This window comes from Mesoplodon densirostris, chromosome 1 (genome assembly GCF_025265405.1).
Source record: "Mesoplodon densirostris isolate mMesDen1 chromosome 1, mMesDen1 primary haplotype, whole genome shotgun sequence".
In the NCBI taxonomy this organism is placed as follows: Eukaryota; Metazoa; Chordata; class Mammalia; order Artiodactyla; family Ziphiidae; genus Mesoplodon; species Mesoplodon densirostris.
This window is the reverse complement of record NC_082661.1, coordinates 18,766,484-18,782,823: the sequence shown is the minus strand read 5'-3', so window position 1 is coordinate 18,782,823 and position 16,340 is coordinate 18,766,484. Positions and strand designations below refer to the sequence as shown.

The 16,340-nt window shown below is 42.9% G+C and overlaps 1 protein-coding gene across 5 annotated transcripts in view; it reads right to left on the bottom strand.

The window, feature by feature from the left end:
* GPAM (glycerol-3-phosphate acyltransferase, mitochondrial) overlaps window positions 1-4,943 on the bottom strand; it is a 43,335-nt gene extending 38,392 nt beyond the window's left edge. The window contains exons 1-5 of one of the 5 annotated variants that reach the window (XM_060099624.1): window positions 4,798-4,943; window positions 4,312-4,364; window positions 3,947-4,065; window positions 2,869-2,999; window positions 1,570-1,692 (exon numbers count right to left, since the gene is read on the bottom strand). In XM_060099624.1, the coding sequence (XP_059955607.1) occupies window positions 1,570-1,692; window positions 2,869-2,999; window positions 3,947-3,953 (261 nt within the window). In that variant the 5' untranslated portion in view covers window positions 3,954-4,065; window positions 4,312-4,364; window positions 4,798-4,943. The other 4 variants (XM_060099606.1, XM_060099614.1, XM_060099643.1 and 1 more) reach the window with 4 other exon arrangements.
* Between the last annotated feature and the right edge of the window lie 11,397 nt (window positions 4,944-16,340).

Sequence of the window (16,340 nt, the reverse complement as noted above, 5' to 3'; positions counted from 1 at the left end):
TGTCCATGATCCTTCACCTCCACCATATTCTTGCAACAAGGCACTTGTGATTTAAGAGGAACAATATTTCTATCAAGATATTCTTGAGTAGACATGAATATTTGACATAAACTGCTTGGGTATCACACAAATCTCTCTCAGATTAGTAAATTCCTTATACAAGACATTCTGCCAAGCCAACCCTGAGTGGAAAATTCTCACAGCACTGTTAGCTATTCACACAGGTTATAAGCAACTTCTATAAATTGCAGGGTTAATAAATGGCACTTAAATGTCCTGGTAACTGGCCCATCCCAAAGAGAGCTTACCATCCACTTACAAGGTAAGTTTTAAAAGGTAAGTCTACTGCCTTGGAACACAGCCACATTAGAGTCTACATTCCTGTGCTAACTCATCCCTCTGGCAAAATGCCCTCAGAAGCATACTTCTCATCCAATTGACTCTTCTCAAACGCTACACTCTAATGTGGAAGATTTTGTATGGCTTGTGTTTTTTCATCAAATGTGAACAACAAGCCCATGCACACTCCTTCTTTTTTTTTTTTTTTTTTTTCTGTGGTACGCAGGCCTCTCACTGTTGCGGCCTCTCCCATTGCGGAGCACAGGCTCCGGACGCACAGGCTCAGCAGCCATGGCTCACAGGCCCAGCCGCTCCGCGGCATGTGGGATCTTCCCGGACCGGGGCACGAACCCGTGTCCCCTGCATCGGCAGGCGGACTCTCAACCACTGCGCCACCAGGGAAGCCCCATGCACACTCCTTCTTAAATCTTCATCGTAACATTCTAGTGACCACCCTTCCCTATCACAGAGTCAACCGAAACCCCTCACCCCCTCCACCGCAGGAACAGACACTTAGCAAAAGGGCAAAGCCACCGCTTTAATTTCTTATTCTGTCCTGCTCACGCTCATGTATGTGCGCTCTCTCGCGCTCTCTCTCTCTCTCTCTCTCTCTCTCTCTCTCTCTCGCCTTCATCTTGCTAGGATTTTAACTTTCAGTGCTAAATTGCAACATCTTGAAGTTACATGAAGGTTCCCACCAACTCTTTGGAAGGGTTATCTTTTTTTTTTTTTTTTTTGCGGTACGCGGGCCTCTCACTGTTGTGGCCTCTCCCGTTGCGGGGCACAGACTCCGGATGCACAGGCTCAGCAGCCATGGCTCACGGGCCCAGCCGCCATGTGGGATCCTCCCGGACCAGGACACGAACCCGAGTCCCCTGCATCGGCAGGCGGACACTCAACCACTGCGCCACCAGGGAAGCCCTGGAAGGGTTATCTTAAGGTAAGATCTACTCTCCCTCTAAAGTCATACTAAAATGAAAAAACAAAACAAAATATAGCCTGGCATCAACTAGTAGACCAATATTCACTGAATAAATGAATGGAAAGAAAAACTGAGTCAACATCTTTAGTTGGAATATTTGGTTTATAAAGATGGGCCTAAGTTCTAAAAATGCATTAAGTCCATTAAGACTACACAATAATAAAATTCACACAAAGTTGGAAATCTATGTCACATATTTCACTCTGTTTATTAAAGGTCAACAAAGGTATTAAAGGTAGCATTCTTACCCAGCTCTGGGGAGTACAGGAATAACAACATCTTCCTACGAAGGGCCTTTTCCGGCTCATTAGGCTTTCTTTCCACTTCAAGGTTGCAGATCTGAAGACAGTTGGTCTGAAACCACACTCACCCTAATAAATATTAAGGAAAAATAGTGTGTGAATGACAAGAAAATTATACTTGTCCACTTGATCTCTAAGCTATTTCAGATAGAAGAGAAACTCCTCTGACATATTTTCTTTTTGGTGGCATGTGTTTCTCAGAGTGATTTTTCATTCAAGGTGCTCCCTCTATGACCAACACTTAGAACATAAGCAAAAATTGAGCACCTAAGAATAGCAATAGCTGGCAACACTCAAAGCAGCATTCAAAGGTTTAAAAACTAAGTTATAAAAGGTCAGATAGCCTTCTGACAGTAGCAGAAGGAATAAAGTCAGACTCCTGGAGCCCTATGCTAACAATTCACCTCACTCCCTCTTAAATCACACACTCCCACAAAAGAACTACAAAGGCCTTACTCAGAGAGTAAACAAGTTGTTATAATATGCCTTAAAATATTTTACTTTAAATGAAAAACAAGGTAAACTTATATAATATTCCTTTATCCTAACAATAGAGTTTAAAGTCTGGAATTTAAATTATAGCCATACTATCCAATCAGGGTCAAACTATGCTCTTCTGTTTTAAATAATTTTCTCTTAACTTTGAGTTCATCAGTTGCTCAAATCCCACTGGTATTACATTCTCAAAAATAAACCAAAAAACCACCCAAAACTCCAACATCATTTTTTATCTAAAGCAGATAGTGTTACAGGAAACATTTAAAACATGCCATGTTATATTGACATAGGGAAAACAATACAAAAAAAAAAAAAAAGCATGCCCTTTGGATTGAGATTCATAGTAAAATCTCCTATTTTCAATTTTTGAAATAAAGTTTATTTCCATTACAAAATTCACACTTGTGAAATGTAATTATGGAAAACAGATACGAAAAGAAAAAAAAAATCTCTTTATAATTACACCACCCAGAACAACTAATAGGTTTTTTTCCTACGCAAAACTGTTTTGCTTTTTAACATAATCACTGTACTTAAATTTCCTACCCAATTTTCTCTTCCCAATAACATAATACCATAGAATTTTTAAGTATTAGACTTCATAAACAAATCTTCTAACAGCTGGAGGTAGTTTCTGTAGCTATTAACCTCTATTTGAATTTATGTTGCTTCCAGTGTTTCCACCTTCATACACACTGAAATGAACATCTTTAGGCTGAATGCTTTTAACCTGTATCTTAAACTTACCCATTCCTCGCTTGCATGCTTACATCGACCAATACTGTATTCAGATGAATTTGGCAAATAAGAAACATCTATTGTGCCAAGGGTCAGTGCAGATTCATCCATGTCACAAAGCGTAACTCCCAAATCATGCGCTATAAAAAAATGTATACCATATAAGTTAATGAGGGATCCAGACAGCAAATACCAGAACTCAAAATTCTGATTTCTATATTATTTTGCCCCATGATAGGATGTCAAATGAACTATGGAGGACTTCCCCATGTTTAGTCAATGTGTAAAAAAGGACTTTGATGTGTATATATGAACCCAGGCCATCCTGATTTAAAAAAAAAAAAATCGTATCTTTAGACTTCATGAACAAAACAGCTATGAATTCACGAGGGTAAATAACAGCTGATTTCAGGTATGTGACAAATAATTACTTCACCTGTGTAACTGAATAGTTCCTAGAAGTATGAAGATACGCATTTATTAAATTAAATATAAGTTACATGTATGCACACAAGTAGATAATTTTGAAAAAATATGTGCTGGGAATTTTTAGTCATACACACTGTGCAATGTAAAATGGGTAAAGGTAATGAGGGCACCTCTCAAGTTTCCCACTTAAACTGAATTAAGCTCTTAATTTTCTTGTGCTGCCTTAAATGATGTTTGCACTTTTAATACATCTACACAGCTCTAAGACAAAAGTACACTGTTCTAAAATATCTGATTTATAAGTTTTCATATCTTTTCAATAAGCCTTTTCCTACCCTAAGAAAAAATGTTCACTAACAGTGAACTGCTAAAGAAAATAGATATTAACTTAAAATGTAAGAATTTTCTAACATAATTCTCAAATTATTTTAGCGTTTGACTATTTCTCACCTGGCCTTAAATTAGTCCTTTAAAACCCTGAAAGGTCATGTCCAAGTTAACAGCGTTCCTTGGAGGGCAGATTCCGATTTCTTTACAATCCCCATGTGGATTTACAGTGGTAATTGTTATCCTCAGCATGACTATACACATTCTTAACAATTTTATGAGTAACAATCTACCATAATAGGCGAGGGGAGGGAATAGTAAAGCAATGCACCTGGCATGAAAGCTCTTCTGTATTATAAAATAAAATTCAGCTATCAGTTTCAGGTGTAGAATGTAGCTACAATCGGCGGAGCCGGCTGCTGCCTGGGAAAATGAAGACTCGGCTGGCCCCTGTGATGAGGGCAGGACGAGAGGTGGAAACAGTCTTGTGCCTATAGGAAGTCCACGCTTCACCCCTCCCTCCCCACGTTTGTCCAAGGTTGAAAAGTACACCCACCCCCGTAAAAAAAAAAGAGAGAATCCTGGAGGCGCCAGGCTGTGGGCTGAGGGGAGCCAACTGTGGGTTTTAAAAGCGACAGAGGCAGGAGGGCCAGCTCTGAAGCCAAACAGACCCGAGTTCGAATCCCCCCTGCTTACCATCTGTGTGACTTTGGACGAGTTGGTTAACTTCCATGCCTTGGTTTCCCCATCTGGAAAATGGGCATGATATGATAAATCTTACCTCCTGGATTGCTGGGAGGACTGGATAATACCCCTAAGACGCCTTGCACAGTGTCTGATGCACAGTGAGTGCTCAGTTCAATCAGTGGTCATCTGTCAACGGACTGTCCCCAGCACCAGCTGCTCCCAGAGCACGCTTGCTGCCTCAACGCCAAAGCCAATGACTCCACGTGCCCTTCGGGTGCGCGGGGGACTGAGCCCACAGGGACTTCCCTCTCGCCCAGGGGAAGCCTGCCGCAGCCCGGTCTCCCGGGGAGAGAAAAAGCCCGACCCCCACGCCGGCACGAGCCGGGCCCATCTCTCAGGGGGAACCCGGGAGCTCGAGGGAGAGGGCCGGGGGGAGCGGACCGCCCGGCAGCTTGCTGGAGTAGCGCCGGGCCCGGTGAGAGGGCGACCACGCACCTGTCCCGGCGCTCCCGGCGCGAGCAGCCTCCCGCAGCCCGCTCCCGCCCTGGACGCTCGCACCCTCGGCTCCGCCGGCTTCACCTCTGCAGCTGCCCGCACTTCCAGCCTCCGCCGGCGCTGCTGCAACGTCGCGCCCTGATGACGCAACCGGCGCCCGGGGTGACGAGCGCAGCCGAGAGCCAGCCAGTTCCGGGAGGGCCAGGGCTGGGGCTAGGCGCCGGGGGCAGCGGCCGGGGCTCCGGGCGGCTCGTGGCCTCGTGCACTGGGGATAGGTCCGAGAGTAGAAGGTGTGCCCGCAAGTGTGTCTGTGTGGCCAGGTACGGCGTGTGCTCCCTAAACGCGCGGTGATTCTTCCTGGGCGCTGAGTCACGTGAGTGTGGGTGCATCTGTCAGCGTTGTGTGAACGCTGTTCCTCTGGAAGTTTGTATCTCCGCCCTACTCTCCTGGGAGCCTGCACGTGGGCTGTCTTTTTATGAGATTTGTAAGACTGCAGAATTTATTGGGCATGAGGGAGGTAGGGATTGGGAATGACCCTGTTGTGTAGTTTTCCAAACAGTGGCTGAGTGCCTTTTCCTAAAGGAAGAATATAAGGAATTAAAAGAGAAATAAATAAAGCCTGGACTAGCCGGAGTCCAAATTTCGCTGCCTTTGGTCCTTGAAACAAATTAACAAGGGGCACAAAGAGTTTCTTTCACAGTATTTGTCGTGCCATTGACAAGGCCAGTGGTTATCAAGAGATTAGCAATTTAGAAGGGAAAAGATAACCTCTTACATGCACTTAAGCAACAAGCATTAACTATGAACTAGCAGACGGTACAAAGATCATTAAGGCATAATCCCTGCTCTCACACCTCTGCCACCATCTCCTCTGCACATATGAACCCTAACCCTCTCTTCCAAACAATCTCTGCCCATATCCATCCATCAAAAACCATCCACAGCTCCCACAGTCCAAATGCCTGAGCCTGGCATCTAAGGCTTACACAGAGAGGCCTCTGCTTTTTCCACTGTTCTCCATCAGGAGCCCCTGCTTCAGCCTCTCCCATCGTCCCTTGTCAAGCCCTGGGCCGTCATACTCCTAACTGTGCTGACACCTCTCTCAGCTAAATTTGACAAGTTCTGTATTGAACTAGGACTCCAAGCCTTCCCTAACGTCTCCAGCCCTCCATAAAAACACTGTCATTTAAGTCTTTACTAAATTTGTTACAATATCGCTTCTGTTTTACATTTTGGGTTTGGGGCCACAAGGCACATGGGATCTTAGCTCCCCGACCAGGGATCCAACCCACACCCCCTGCGTTGGAAGGTGAAGTCTTAACCACTGGACCGCCAGGGAAGTCCCAGTGCCTGTTTCTTAGGTAACACTATGATACTTTGTTATAGTAAATGCATAACAGTAAACACAGTAACTACTTGTTAAAGCTAAGGAACAAGAAGTAAAACAAGAGTTCTTTCTCTTGCACTTCCTACTTCTGTTTATAAATCCACCCCAAATCAATTCAAAACAGCAGGAATTGTTATTCACTTAAAAAAAGGTTTTGAGCTTCTTGAAGTCAAGGACCCTGTCTTTATTCAACCCCCCTCACACACCTTAGCTCTAAGCACACACCTAAGTATTTAAGGCCTATGATGACTCGAATAAGATGAATTCTCATCCCAAAATATCATGAAATTTGTGTACAGATTACTGACCCCTGACATTAAAAAAAAAAGAAAGAATAAGAAAAGGAGGAGAGAAAATAGAGGAAAGTCACAGGATGTGAAGTCACTGTTAAAGAGAAAGTAATGAGAAATGAAGTGGACCACACCGCAGGAATTAAAATGTAAGCCAGGGGGGGAAATTAGGCTCTTATATAAACTTCATTTGTAGGCAACTCTTCTGCAACACCCACTGCACAGGAGTTTATGGTACTTGGAGGAGATGTGGATTGCAGTGCACAGATTACTAAACGAGAACTGCTTCGGAAGCAAGTGACACCCTTGGCAGCCTTTTATCAACAGAACCACAATAATTTACAGTGATCCAGATCCAATCTAGTCAGCCAAGGTGGAGCAGCAAGGACTGAAGGACTGAATTTCCTCTCCTGCTAAGATGACAGCAACAGTCAAAAATTTTTTTTAAAAAAAGCAAAATATATAAAACAGCAAGCAGTGCAGGACAGTGGTCCATAAGCACTATGATTGCCTCAGCCTACTGCCCAGAAAGAGTTGCCAGGCTATAGTGCACAGGGGTAATCCAGGAAGAGCCAGGCACACTTTCTGAGTTGAGAAGCTAGAACTGGGAGACCGGGAAGGCCACAACAGCTGGAATTGGGAGTAGAGTGCCAGAGAGGTGTGCCTCTTCCCACAAGGCAGAGTGAAAAGATAACCAGTGAACATATGGGACCAGGAATAAGGCCTGGAAAATCCCATAATTCGCAACTCAAAAAGTCTTGCCTCAGTAGTGGGGTAAAATTAACCCTAGAGTAAAACTTCTCTGGTCCTACCTAACAAATCTTAAAAGGCAGCCTCCAAAGGATCAAACTTCACAAGAACAAAATATCCCAAAACAAAGTACAAGAATACTTAAAGGATATCAAAAATATCTAGCACCCAACAACGTAAAATTCACAATGTTACTCTTCCAATCAAAAATCATCAGGGATGCAAAAGGAAGCAGGAAAGAAGGAACCACAATGAGGAGAAAAATTAATTAATTGAAAGAGTCCCAGAAATGACAGAGATGATAGAACTGGTAAATAAGGACACTAAAAAATACAACTATATTCTGTAAGTCCAAGAAAGTAGAGGAAAGATTGAGTTAACTAGAGATGTGGAAAACTTTAAAAAGCCCCAAATCAAACATCTAGATATTATAAAACCATTGTCTGAGATTTTTAACACACACACATGCACACATCACTTGTACAGGATGAACAGCAAGTTAGACGTTACTGGAAAAAAAAAAGATGAAAGAACCAGAAAATATTGCAATAGAAACTATCCAAAATTAAACACAAATAGAAAAAAGTAAAGACTGAAAATAGAAATGAACAGAGTATCAGTGAGCTTAATTGACATCCCTGAAGAAAAGGAGAAATATCAGAAGTACATATTTGAAAAAATAATGGCTGAAAACTTCCATATTTGATTAAAACTATAAATTCACAAATCCAAGAAGCTCAACAAACTCTAAGTAGAAACAAGAAGAAAACTATACCAAAGAACATCTCAATTAAATTGCTTACAACCAGTGATAAAGTGAAAAATCTTAAAAACAGAGGAAAAAAGACACATTACAGTGCAGAGGAACAAAGATAAGAATATCAGGAGACTTCTCATCAGAAATATGCAAATAAGAAGATAGTGAAGCAGCATCTTTAAAGTACTCAAAAAGAAAACTGTCAGTTTAGGATTCTTTCCCCAAACATGTATTTCAAACACAAGACAAAATAAAGACATATCTGACACACAAAAGCTGAAAGAATTCACCACCAGCAGACACTAAAAGAAATGTTAAAAGAAACTCCTTCAGGTAGAAAGAAAATACAGCCAGATGGAAATTTGAATCTACATAAAGGAATTAAGAGCTCAAGAAATCATAAATCTATAGGTAAATAATTTTTCCCTTTTAAAACTCTTTTAAAAGATAATAGCTTAATGCAAAAATAAAAACAATGTTTTGGGGAGGTTATAATATATGTAGAAATCAAATGTATGATGATAGCACAACATCCAGAAAGGGAGAAGTATCTGTTGTTGTAATTTTTTTTTTTTTTTTTTTTTTTTTTTTTTTTGCTACGTGGGCCTCTCACTGCTGTGGCCTCTCCCGTTGTGGAGCACAGACTCCGGACGCACAGGCTCAGCGGCCATGGCTCACGGGCCCAGCTGCTCCACGGCATGTGGGATCTTCCCGGACCAGGGCACGAACCCGTGTCCCCTGCATCGGCAGGCGGACTCTTAACCGCTGCGCCACCAGGGAAGCCCTGTAATATTCTTATACTAAGCATGACGTGGTGTAATATACTTGAAGGTAAACTGTGATAAGTTAAAGATGTATAATCCAACTCTTAAAACAACTGCCATAAAAGTAAAACAGAGTTGTAGCTAATACATCAATGAAGAAAATAAAGCAGAATCATTAAAAAAAAAAAAAGTCACTCGAATCCAAAAGAAGGCAGTAAATGAGGAGAAAGGTAAGAAAAATGGATTGATAAAGAAAAAACACATAGCAAGATGGTAGATTTAAATTCATGCATATAAGTAATCACCCCAGTTAAAAGGCAAAGATTGTCAGACTGGAGGAAAAAGCAAGAACCAACTGTATGCCATCTATAAAAAAAAAAATCACTTTAAATATAAAGACAAATAAGTTAAACAATTGAAAAACAATGTACCATGCTAATGATAATCAGAAGAAATATGGGTGGTTATATTAATATCATACAAAGTAGATTTCAATACAAAGAATATTACCAGAAATAAAGAGGATCATTTCATAATGATAAAGGAGTCAATCCATCAAGGGGAATAAACAATTCTAAATATTTATGCATCTAGTACAAAGCTTCCAAATATATGAATCAAAAACTGACAGACTTTCAAGGAGAAATAGAAAAATCCATGATTATAAACATCAATTTCAGCCCCTCTCTTTCCATAACTGAGCAAGTAGGCAGAAAATCAGTAAAGATATACAAGGCTTGTACAATACTATCAACCAACTTGGCCTAAGTGACATACATAGAACACTACACCCATAGATAGAATATCATTTTCTCAAGTGAATACGGAACGTGTCTTGGTAAAACTTGCCATAAAACAAGTCTCAATAGATTTATAAGGATTCAAATCACATAAAACATACTCTGACCACAATGGAAATTAGAAATCATTAACTTAAAGGTATCTGGAAAATCCCCAAATATTTGGAAACTAACGTGCTTCTAAAAAACAAAAACAAACAGACCAAAAAACACCCCACCGTTTAAAGAATAAATAAATAAGAATGAAAATTAGAAAGTATTTTGAACTGAATGATGGTGAAAACACCCCTTATAAAGGCTGGGACTCAACACCTTGAAATAGCACCCTGAGATCAGTGATTTGAGTTGAGACCTGTCTTCTTTTCTAATACAAATATATTAGCCCTATAAACTTCTCACTAAGTTTTGTTTCAGCTACATCCGTCAAATTGTCAGCTACATCCGTCAAATTGTGACATGTGCTTTTTTTTCTCTGCAAGAATATTATGAGGAACAGTGTCAACTGACTTGCCGAAATCCAATGATAAAATATCTATGACATGCCCTGATCTCAAATACAACAATGACTCCATCAAAAACTTTTAAAGGATATAAAGTTTGGCCTGACTTAACTCTTCTTACTAAATCTATGCTGTTCTCATCATCCACTTTCCTCTAGATTTGTTTTCTTCATTCATTTATTTAATAAATATGTGTAGAACACCTACTGCCTGCCAGGCAGCATAGGATAAGATAGCCTAGGAGACTTACACAACTGTTTGATAATTGTGTCCCAAAAGATTCAAAAATCAGCATCAAGTTCAGTAGCCTGTGACTTCTACAACCCAGTTGATTTGGGGCAGGCAATGAGACCTGTCTGTCCAATATCCATTCCTTGTGAGTTCCTGGCTATTAGAAGCCTGATTTTATTCAGAGTGATCTCTTGCCCAACCCCGAGAAAAGAGTGAATCAAAGTATCCGAGTTAATTATGATAATCTTGTTCTCTAATATTCTAACTGTCCCCTGCGGCCAAGATGGTCTTATGACCCAGTTCTGGGCAATGACACCTAAGAGAAAATCAAACTTGAGGATTTCTGGAGAAGTGTTTCTTTCCTAGTAAAAGGGAACAGATACAGCTGGCACTGCTTCTTTTTCACTTTCTTTCCCCATTTGCTCTGTAATTTAATGTCCAAACCCCACATTACCAATCATACACCTCTGGATTTTAAGCCACTGAAATCTTTTTTTTCTGTTACTCACAGACAAATTGCATTCCTGACTCATATTTAATTTTTAAGCACAGTTATTCCGGCTGCTAGAATAACTCAAACATATGGGAGAAAAAGAGCATTGAGAAATAGTCCCTGCCAGTATATCACACTGGGGGATGGCAATGGACGTGACCTTGGAGCTTGCCATTTAGAACATACCTTAGGCCAGAAGAGAATGGAATCCCCTCGGACTCACATTTACCACATGTGTGACAGAACAGGTACTTCAATTTGACTGAAAACTGCTTCATAGTAGATTAAGCCAAAAACTTCAAATAAGCCAAGCAGGAGGCAGTCATGCTTCTGGGAGAGCTGGCTTGGCATCTTTTACTGTGTGGGCTGCATGACAAAGCCGATCCACCCACCCCAGGAAGCAAGGCCAGTGGGAACTATGTAGGGTTCCAGGCTTTCAGCCACAAGCAGGGCCTCAGGGCAGGGTACCAGCTCTAGGGTTGGAAGCAGGGCACTGAATCAGTAACTGCTAGAGCAGTAATTAAGAAATTAGCTTCCAAGTCAATTTCTTTGTTTACAACTGTTAGCTTATTCTTAAAAAGAAAGTTATGTTTCCTTCTCCCAGGAGTGTAGCCAGGCTCTGTGGTTTAAGTCCTGAGGTTCTGTTGAAAGAGGCTAAGTCATTGCCATTAGCAGCCTTTTTGTTACTGAAAGACAAAAAATGAGAAACTATTGACGGTCGTTGGTCACCAGAGGAGACAAAACTTGAACAGGCCTTCGCTTTCTCTGTGGAATCAAGCTGGATTGTGTGACAGGGAGAGGTTGTCTGAGGCGGTAGAGGCCAGGAAGGCCCAGGTGCTGAGAAGGGGCTCAGGATGGAGGACTCTGCTTATGGATCTGATTGGAGACGGCTCCAAGGTAGGCCCTAGAGGTGGCAGATCTTCAGAAGGAGGGTGAAAGTGGAAGCACTATGGAGAGAATAGAGAGTCTTGGGAGCCTCGGTGAAGGTCCCGGTGGCTGAGCACGTTGGGAAAACAGAGCTCCACGCACCGTGCAAGGTGTAGGCAGGGAACAGTGGTGAAGAGGGCCAACCTGAACAGAGCCAGGGCCTCTGGCTCACAACGCACGTGCCAGGGAAAGGGAGAGGAGGGGAGTCCCAACACTGATCACCATCGGACTTCTAGGGACCCTTGACACGATCAGTTTGGAGACAGATTAATTCAACATCAATTCATGCATAACACATTGACTGAGAGCCCACTTTGTGCCAAGCATCTTTTTCAGACACCGAGGATACACAGATGAGGCTGTCACACGTAGATCCTGCCCCCGTGGAATTAATAGTCTAACGGCCTACGGAATGTTGGGAGGGAGACGGGAGGGAGAGCAATAAACAAGCAAACAAATAAAATCATGACACATTTTGGAAACAGCAATGAAGATCCAACAGCATCTGTCACAGAGAATAACAGAGGTGACCAACATTAGATCAGGAGATGGGAAGGGCCTCTCTAAGGAAGGAGCAGCTACCTTGAGGCTGGGGTGTGAGAAGGATGTGAAAGGAGACCAGGAAAGATCTTTCCAAAAAGAGGGAATTACACCTGCCAAAGCCCTGAAGGAGGACAGAGCTTGGCAGACAGAAGTGAACAAAGGCCAGTGCAGGCTGGAGGGAGTGAAGGGGATGTGGCAGAGGGAGGGGTTGGGAAGACAGAAGGGGCCGGATAGAGCAGGGCTTGTTAAGCCGTAGGAAGAAGTTTGAAAAATTAGAAATAAAAGGGTGACATGTCATACATGTCGTGGCGGAATCCACATGCCCTTTACCTTATAAAGATTAGAAAAGAATGCATCAAAACAAACCCAGGTCTGTGGACGTGGACAGCCCAGAAGGAGGAGAAATGGGCATTGATTCAGGAGCTATGATGTAGGCAGGGACCTACCTGCTGCAAACTGGCCTCAGAGAACCTAGGCAAGAAGTAAGTACATTTTTTAAGCTACACTTATTGGGCACTTACTATGTGCCAGGCACTGTTCTAGTACTTCATAGGCATTATCTCAAGCAATCCTTTGTATCAGGCATGGTGCTGTGTGAAAAATAGCCTGTACCAGACAGCCGCTAGTGGACTTTAATACAGAATTCTACTTAGAAAGGTCTTAGAAGAACTGAAAGGACAAAAGGGGATACTGAGGCAGCCTAGAGATCAGCAACAATGGAAGATCACTACCCTCCCTAGGGCTGGAGTGACAAAGCCAGGTGCTAACAGAGCCACTAGGCAACAGCTGGGACCAAGGAGAGAGGGGCTGCTTAGGGGAAGCCGAAATCACAGAGCTGCCACCACTGGAGATGCCCCCTGAGAAAGGGGGGGGTACCCTCCCTGGCTTTTACCTCTTTCTGGCTTCGTCTGCCAGCCCTCCTACTGGCTGAAGCAAACTGCAGGGGAATCTAAGGAATGAATTTGCAGGGGGCTACCTCAACCACCCACCCAGCCCCTCCCCAGACATAGAGTAGAGAAGAGAAGGATGGGGATTGGATCTGAGAGCAAATAGGCAAATAAGGTACCCATCCTCCCAGCAGCCCCATGAGCTAGGAACTATTATTACCCTGATTTTCCATATGGGAAAACTGAGGCACAGGGGGAGGTTAGGTGAATTTGGTATGTGGAAGAACCCTGATTTGAATTCAGATCCATCTGATTCTAGAGCCCAAACATGAAACTGATAGCGTTACTCAGCCAGCATAGGTGAGAGCCTGGGAGTTAGGACTGGGCCACCAGATCCCAGGTCTGAAAAGCTTATCTTTATGTTAAACCCCACTCCATGAAGGAGCTGAGGGTAGTGATACTAAGAGGTGGTTGGCTTAAAAACTGGGCTGCTGCTAGTTGGGACATCAGTGGACTAACCCTGAGTCCTTCCAGCAGAATGTCTGAGAGTTGTGACAGGGCTTTGGAGCCCGACAACCTGGGCTCCAATCATGGTCTGCCATCTACCAGCTGTGTGACCCTGAGAAAGTTATTTAACCTCTCTGAGCCCCAAAATTCTCTCATTTTAAAAGTGGATTTGCTGATGTTCACTCACTGGGTTATTTTAAGGTAAAATGGAATAATTATACATATAATTAGCATATTGCCTGCCACATGGTGAGATTTACTAGATAGTAGCTATTATAATGATTGTTGTTAGTCTCTTGCATAGACTCTGAAGACAAAAGAGAGGTCCTATTCCTTTGAGCTTAAATCCTAGTGAAGAATTTGTCCTAAAATCTTTGGAACTCATATGAACCATTAAGCTTACTTTGTTCTGGGAAGAATGTCTCTGTATCAGTCAGGATGGGCTAGGTTATGATTCAGTAACAAATGTCTCAGAGTCTTGAGACAACAAAGTTTATTTGCCTATGCTACATGGAAACTGCAGGTTATTACAGGGGCTCTGCTTATAAGGTCACTAAGGGAGGCTCCATCTTGACACTTGCTTCCTTGATTGCTGAGGCTGGGACCAGAGAGTATAGTGAACCATGCACTGGCTCTTAATCCACACATCACTTCTGTTCCCATTTCATTAGCTAAAGCATCATATAAAGCAAGAGAGGGCTTCCCTGGTGGCACAGTGGTTGAGAGTCCGCCTGCCGATGCAGGGGACACGGGTTCGTGCCCCAGCCCGGGAAGATCCCACATGCTGCAGAGCGGCTGGGCCCGTGAGCCATGACCGCTGAGCCTGCGCGTCCGGAGCCTGTGCTCCGCAACGGGAGAGGCCACAACAGTGAGAGGCCCGTGTACCGCAAAAAAAAAAAAAAAATTAGCTTAAAGCAAGAGAGTGAAGCAAGAGGTGGTGTAATCCCACCATGTGCCCAAAACAAGGTAACTAAACATTTATGAACAACCCTAATGACTATCAGAACAACCTCAGTGAAACTTCTGGTTGGGCTGGATAAAGCGAAGGCCCCAATCTGGAATGAAGGGATTCAGGAGCCTCTAACAGGCCAGACTACCATATATGACATCACAAAAGTGTCCTTGTTGTGCCTAGAATTGCATCTCCGAAGACATTGTCTTTTAGGGAAAACTTTTCTTCCTAAATATTGCTTAAGACCACTTCTCTGAAAACCGCTGTTGGTTCTTGGAACATACGATCCAACATGGTTTGTGGAGCTGAGATGCTGACTGTAAACAAAGCATCTTGTCTTCTGGGAGAGGGATCCTAATGTAGGCTAGATTCTTCATGCCCAGACTTACCCAGGACCTTTCTTCCACTGTTGTATAACCTGATGTCAGATTATTGCGTACAGATGGCTTGTGGAGCAAGTTCAAGCTCTGGGTGTAAGCCTTTCCTCAGCTTTCACAACCCCATGTCCTGCTGGATTTCTTTCTAGCTACCTGAATGTTCTTTCTTGGCATCTTTTGCTGGTTCAAAGCCCTCCTTCACTCTCATTCCACACTCTGTCCTTAGCAGACCAGGAACCTAGGAGTCATTCTTAACTGCTTCCCACATCCAATCGAATACTAACTTCTCGCAATTTTACCTTCTAGATAGCTTTAAACTCATCATCTTTTTATCTTCCTCTCTCCTTGAACTGTCTTATTCCAGGCCACGACCATCTTCCCTGGGCTGCACAACAGCTTACTACCTGGACTCCTCATGTCTGCTTTCTACCCACCACCCTCCCAAACACCCCACATATCAGCCAGGATGAACATTTGAAAGTACAACACGGATGATGTCAAACACCCCCGTTTCTCTGCCTGATCCCCACTCCAACTGATTAAAATCTTTTCAATTATTCCTTATAGTTTTTAGAACTGCCAATGCCTGGCACATTCCACCCTTGTTAATCTCACCACCCTCATCTCCTCCCACTTGCCCTCTTTTTCTCCAACTTCAGTCCCCAAGAAAAACAGGCTTTACTCTTCCACTGCACAAACTGCTTTCTCTGCCAGCAGAGAGAGCACAACCCTTTTTTCTCTGCAACTCATGCTTCCTAACGTAGCTCAGATCTCACCTCCTCATGAAGAACTTTTTGACCCTCAGACTAAGGCAGGCCCCGTATCATATGCTTCTTCCCCAAGGGACTTATCACAATTATAATTAAATATTAATTAATTGTAGAATTAGTCATTTAAGATCTGCCTCTCCCTCTTGAATGTCCATCTTGATTTCTCCCATTCCTTTCCTTTGTATTCCTAGCACCTAACAGTACCTTGTACAATACAGATTCTTAAGATCTATTTGTCAAATGTCTAAATACAACATGGTTAATTAACTGTTAACAAAGGAAGGTGTGAATGGCTATGACAACTGTCAAGAGTCCTGGACAAGGGTAGCTCTAGGAACAGAAGTATTCAAGGAGAGATATATGAACCTAGAGTTTTGGGGGCTCAGGACTCACGGGTCTTGGGGAAGGCATGTATCCAAGCTTGACAGGGAGATAGGAAGCAGATTTCCCATTCCTCTCCCACCCCAACTTCCTGAGCCAGAGTAGAGGGAAGAACATAATACAAGGGAGAACAGGGGCCCAACTCTGCAGTGGTAACCAGCAACACAGTGGGAGGTGGCCCACAATGGATAAGAACCCCACAATTAAGAACAAGGCAAAGCACACTA